We start from the raw sequence: 5,883 nt of genomic DNA, 5'->3' as shown, positions 1-5,883 counted from the left end.
GTCCTGGCCACACCTGGTTTTGCCCTGGTCCACACCAAGGAGTGTCCATTTACTGTAAACCCAGGCTGTTCTGCAACTTTTAACCAACCAGAGGAGTCACAAAAACATGTCCTCATGGTTTAAGACCGCATTTAATTCGGAAATTGCAGGATCAAGGGAATTATCTCAGTTATCTTGCTAAAATATTGACAGCAATTCAAATGGAAATCATGAGAGCTGAACAGTACATGGATCGCCAACAAAGACCCAAACACTTAAAGAGTCTGTGCAGTGGTATTTTTAATAAGGGTAGAATCAAATAGAGGTGTGGCTGGGTATAGTTCATCTTCCTGTGTGTGATTGATTGATGACAGAAAAATAAAACTCCCTTATTTCCAGTACTTAAAAATCTCTATTTACATATGCAAAAAGGATTAGGCTGAAGTAAAACTTATATACTCCTACCTCTTTCTTCCCCTTTCTACCCTATTAATTAAATTAATTAACTACAAAATATTAAGTCTACAAAGATAATAAATCTTTAATAAATGAAAATATATGTTCAAATTGGAATATGTTTGGACATTGCTTTAAGTCCTTATTTAGTTTAATCCACAGTTAAGTGCCACCGACAGATAAACAGAAACTCTACCGTGTCGTTCGAAACTGGGAGTCTTAAAATTTGCTTTTCCCCTTTAGACGTAGCCCCCTCTCTTTCAGAAAATCTCTTCTGTATGTTGCCAGACAATAAATTGTTTCTCGCCTTGAACATATTTACTGCTGTTTGAAATTCGACTAGGTCAAATTGTGTATTGTAATGCTTTAGACTGTAAAAATAATATATTGGTGTGTTCTAAATATCTACTGTTATTAATTATTATCATTGCTCTTTTTTGTATGATTTCAATGAATTTTGATATGGGTTTCCCCAAACCTCTACACAATCATTTAAATACGGTAACACCATTGAACAATACAAAATGTGTAGTGATTTAGAATGTGCTTTGCTTTAGCCAACACAGAAATACTTCTAGACAGTTTTGTTAGGATATATTTTATATGACATTTACAGCAAATCTTGTCATCTATAATCACTTTAAGGAATTTAATTTCATTTACTCTTTCTACATCGATACCTTCTAACTGTAACTGAACTTGACTGATTGATTTACAATTACTAAATATCATGAATTTGGTTTTACTCACATTTAATGATAGCTTATTTGTGTGAAACCACTTTTTTATTTTCATAAATTCTGAAGTGATTAAGTCCAGGAGTTAATGTAAATTCTGACCAGAACCAAATATGTTTGTGTTGTCTGCAAATAATACAAATTTCAGCAGTTCATATGTCATTTAAATAAAGGATAAATTGTATTGGTCCCAACACTGACCTCTGGGGGACACCACACGTAATGTCCAAACATTCAGATGAATAATCTCCCAGCTTTACAAATTGTTGCCTGTCTTTTAAATAATTGCTGAAATCAATTCAAAACAATCCCTCTTATCCCGAGCAGTTTCAATTCATTGATTAATATTTCATGATTAATTGTATCAAATGCTTTTTTCAAATCAGTGAATACCCCTACTCCATATTTCTTTTTGTCTATGGAATTTGTGATTTGTTGACCTATTTTTTTCTGAATCCATATTGACCATCAGTAAGTAATTTGTTTTCATCTATGAATTTGTCCAATCTATCATTGAAGAGTTTTACTAGAATTTTTGAGAATTGTGGCAGTAAAGAGACCGGCCAGTAATTTGTGAAGTTGTGATTATCTCCAGTTTTGTGCAGAGGTATGAATTTTGCGGTTTTCATTTTTGTCGAAAATTTACCAGTTTGGAATGACAATTTAAAAATGTAAGTTAATGGTTTTGATATCCCCTCAATTACGTTTTTTACTATCTTGATTGATTCAGTTACGATTATTGGATGCTTTAGTTTTGCATTTTTTAACCATGTCTATTATTTCTTTTTCTTCTACTGCTTTGAGAAACATTGAGCATTGATTTCTTTCAATAAGATCATTATATCAATTACCGTATCTGTGGAATAGGAATTTTTCCAGCTAAATCTTGTACAACATTTGCAAAATATTTATTAAAATTATTGACCACTTCCTCCATATTATTAACAGCTTTTTAATTACAAGTGAAATACTGTTGATAATTAAACTGTCTCGTGCCCTTACTTATAATACTATTTAGTGTATTCCATATACCCTTCATATTATTTTTATTATATAATAGTTTACTATTGTATTCTCTCTTACAAGCTCTCATGATCAGTAATTAGCTTATTTTTTATATTTATTTTCTGCTTCTTTAGTTCTATGTTTGATGAATTCTCTATGAAGTGTATTTTGTGTATTTGTTTTTTTACAGGTGATGGTTGTCATTGAGGTAGACGTTTGAGCAAAGTATTTCCTGCTCTCTTTAACTACTCCTTATCAACCCGAATTCATTGTATGATTAATGAATGTATTACAACATTCATGAAAAAATCCTATTTGATATGAGTAATGTTAACCGAATTAGGTAATAACAATTATCTTTTCGTAATTCAATCACTAAATCAAAATAAAAAACATTTCAAGATATAGAAGTTTAAATGCTATATTAAATGTTCACCGTGTCCAATTTCTTTCATCATCAGTCATTCATGGACTGAATGAGTCAGCAATATCTGTGAAAGAGAGGCAGTTATTCAAGTTATTAGTGATATTGGTTACATCAAAAATGTTTAGTCTTTTTATTCAATACCACTGCAGTTGAAAATAATTCTGCATTATATTCTCTAATTAAATTAAAATACCGTGATTGGAATCTGAAACTACATTATCTTTACCTCAAAATGTGTTTTGTAAGAGTCTCCCTTTATTGGAATTGGTTAATTGACCAAAACCAATGCACTAGTTACAGCTTTCAAATCAGATTGTTTTTTCTGTAATACTCAACGATTAAATATCCATGCTCTCTGAATCTTTCAACCTTGGCTTTACAAGATAATGATGGGATTTTTTTTCAGGCATATTCTTGTTATGGACTAAACTATTTATTGATAAAATAAGCAATCAGTAATGAAAATAATCACACATTGCAGCCTGTTATATCATTCATGCCAGTGATGTCCGAACAGGAAGCAGATTTGACCTAATCTCTGTGCCCTGCTGCACAAATCTAACTTGTTCAAGACTTCAGGTGGTGTGAATTACGTAGAATTGTCTCCATTTTAAAGGGATAAAATAGAATTTCTTTCTTTTTTAAAGAGAGAAATGTGATGTAAACTAGAATTTACTGTCAATCCATAAATGAGAATATGATTTTGAAGTGTAAAAATAACAAAAAAGTATATTTATTTAAAAGACATTCTACAACTTGCCTGCCAGTGAGAAAAGAGATTCAACAACTAGTAGCAGTGGCAAGAGCCACAGATTGACTACCTGTTGTTCAGATCCTGACAGTGAAGGCTCTGTAAAGACAAACCAAAGTAAGGAACAGATATAGAAGAAATATGGGGGTTTAGGTCCCAACACCAACAAACTCACTTGCTATAATGATGTGTACGGTGATATTGCTGTTCATTTTGGTTCGATTGTTGAAGGCCAGGCAGGAATATGCTCCGCTTTGGTTCTCGCTGACATTGAACAGGTCCAACAAAGGACCTGTAGTGTTCACATGCTCTCCTCTGAAAGCCCACCTAAGCTGAGCTGGAGGATTGGACTGTACTGAACACAGCATAGTTAGATTGGAACCAATGAGAAACGAAGTGGTGTTCTGTTTGTTCACGGTTAGCGCCATGGTATCTGGACCATCTGAGAAAGAGACAGAAAAAACAACACAGAGAGGAATACAGCCTTTAAAAGCGCTGTTAGTGTAGAATTATGGCAAATTATGATTGGAATGACATTTTCCTACTCACAGCTGATAGTAAAGTTTACTGGATTACTGGTTCCATTACTGACAGGATTAGAAACAAGACACCTGAACGGTCCCTGGTCGTAGCGGGTCACGTTAACTATTATGAGAGTGGAGTTTCTATCAGTGAGCTGAACTCTGTTACTGGCTGTAGCCTCAGAGCTGCCGTTCATCCAGAGGAAATAGAGAGAGGATCCAGAAGAGACGGAGCAGGCAGCGACGGCTGAACTGTAGAATTCCACCAGCTCAGTTTGATTGGCTCTCAGGGTCACATTTGAGATTGGCTCTGTGGAAGACAAATGGAACAGACAAGGTTTAAGATGTTTCAACACACTGCACACTGTACATCTTTGTGGTAGGCAGGCAATGTCGAAAAGCAAACAAAAAATGGATGTTAATCTTTCATACGCCTACACCTACAACAATCTAATACAGCCCAATACAACAGCCCTGGCTGCCACAATACTGTATCTTTACAAAGCTTTTAAGTTTCAGTTTTTTGTGACATTATTTGAAATATGTACTTGTTCTTATATACAGTATGTATTAGTAAGATCACAGTTGTTCTGGACTGGATTTTTGTCCTACATGTGGGGGGAATACAATTTTTTTACTAGCTAAAATGTATAACTATTCTATTTATTATCTCTACGATAGTATCAATAAACAGAAAATTATAGCAACAAAAAAGAAGACTTTATGGTGGACAATTTTATTTGAATGCTTTACACTGTACATGTGCACCTAAAGTGTATACTAGTGTATATACACAGTACATTATAAGAACATACGATACTAGGTTAATAACCTGTTTATGATAATACAAATTATTGTTATTAACATTATTATGACTATAATAATTATAATCATAATACTGTATTTATATTAGCAGGCTTGACATGCATTTTAGAAAGTGAGATATTTACAATCCTTTTTTAATGACTTACAATATTAACAACAGACTTGATGACTTGTTCAAAGATAAAATAAAATATATTTATGTGGTGTGTTCATATATTTCATATACATATAGAACATGCTGATATGATTATTGTAGACTTTGTTTTGTATTGGGAGGCAGAGACTTGTTGGTAGCTATTTACTCAACAGAAATAATCTGTGAAATTGAAGGAACATGTATGAAAAGACAAGAAATGAAAAGTGAGTCAGTGTTGAATGTTGACAGATGCAGATACAGACAGAAACTATTCAGAGTAATCAGTCATGTAAAAGAGCAGCAATACCAACACACACACACACACACACACACACACACACACACGCACCCTCTTATAGAAAGTAGCGTGTCCAAATATTATGAGACCGAATTCCTGTAAGTCCTTTCTGGATATTATAAATATATAACCCTGTTACAGTAAGAAAGGGTTGTCTCTGCCTCTCCCCATTGCAATGAGTTGCTGTTCACTTTCTCTTGTTTGTATGTTCTTATTAAAATATTATAATACCATTCTCAATTCTAACAATCCTAATTTTTTGGCTAACATAACTTTATTTTATTTTCTCATGAGAATTGTGCTTGTCCTGTTACACTATGTACATTATTAAATTTTCTGTGCGCCTTCTAAAACAGATTTACTTGTTGACTGTACATGTTCTTATTCAACTTGCACGCATCATTCAGGATGAATAAATAATATATAATTTTTCTCCGTGACACGATCAGAAGCAACATTACAGTAGAACAACAATCTTTAGGAAACAGAAAATAGGTTTATTTGGAATAAAAGATATACTACAGTATACTGTATAGTTGCATAACAATGTCCACAGTTTATTCAAGGCCTTCTTTAAAGAACTAACTGAAATTTCAAACTAAAATTTAATGTTATAAGGAATGATGTAATGGAGTAATGCAGAATAAATAAGGGCTCAATCTCTGTGACACAAAACATTGACTTGCGGAAATGTCCTTGTCCTTGTAATGTCCAGTCTTCTCCAAATACTAATAATAAACATACAACA

General features: G+C 33.2%; 1 protein-coding gene and 1 long non-coding RNA gene across 2 annotated transcripts in view; one reads left to right on the top strand and one right to left on the bottom strand.

Moving 5' to 3' along the window:
- LOC117945653 overlaps positions 1-5,883 on the top strand; it is a 20,270-nt gene that overhangs the window by 10,842 nt on the left and 3,545 nt on the right. The gene's annotated exons all lie outside the window — the stretch shown is intronic.
- Positions 3,284-5,883, bottom strand: part of LOC117945638 (carcinoembryonic antigen-related cell adhesion molecule 5-like) — a 3,822-nt gene continuing 1,222 nt past the window's right edge. The window contains exons 3-5 of the mRNA XM_034873252.1: positions 3,905-4,186; positions 3,531-3,797; positions 3,284-3,454 (exon numbers count right to left, since the gene is read on the bottom strand). Of these exons, the coding sequence (XP_034729143.1) occupies positions 3,354-3,454; positions 3,531-3,797; positions 3,905-4,186 (650 nt within the window). The 3' untranslated portion in view covers positions 3,284-3,353. The remainder of the gene's footprint in view (positions 3,455-3,530; positions 3,798-3,904; positions 4,187-5,883) is intronic.

The sequence above is a fragment of the Etheostoma cragini genome, chromosome 6, assembly GCF_013103735.1.
Source record: "Etheostoma cragini isolate CJK2018 chromosome 6, CSU_Ecrag_1.0, whole genome shotgun sequence".
Taxonomy (NCBI): domain Eukaryota; kingdom Metazoa; phylum Chordata; class Actinopteri; order Perciformes; family Percidae; genus Etheostoma; species Etheostoma cragini.
This window is presented reverse-complemented; position numbering and strand designations above follow the sequence as displayed.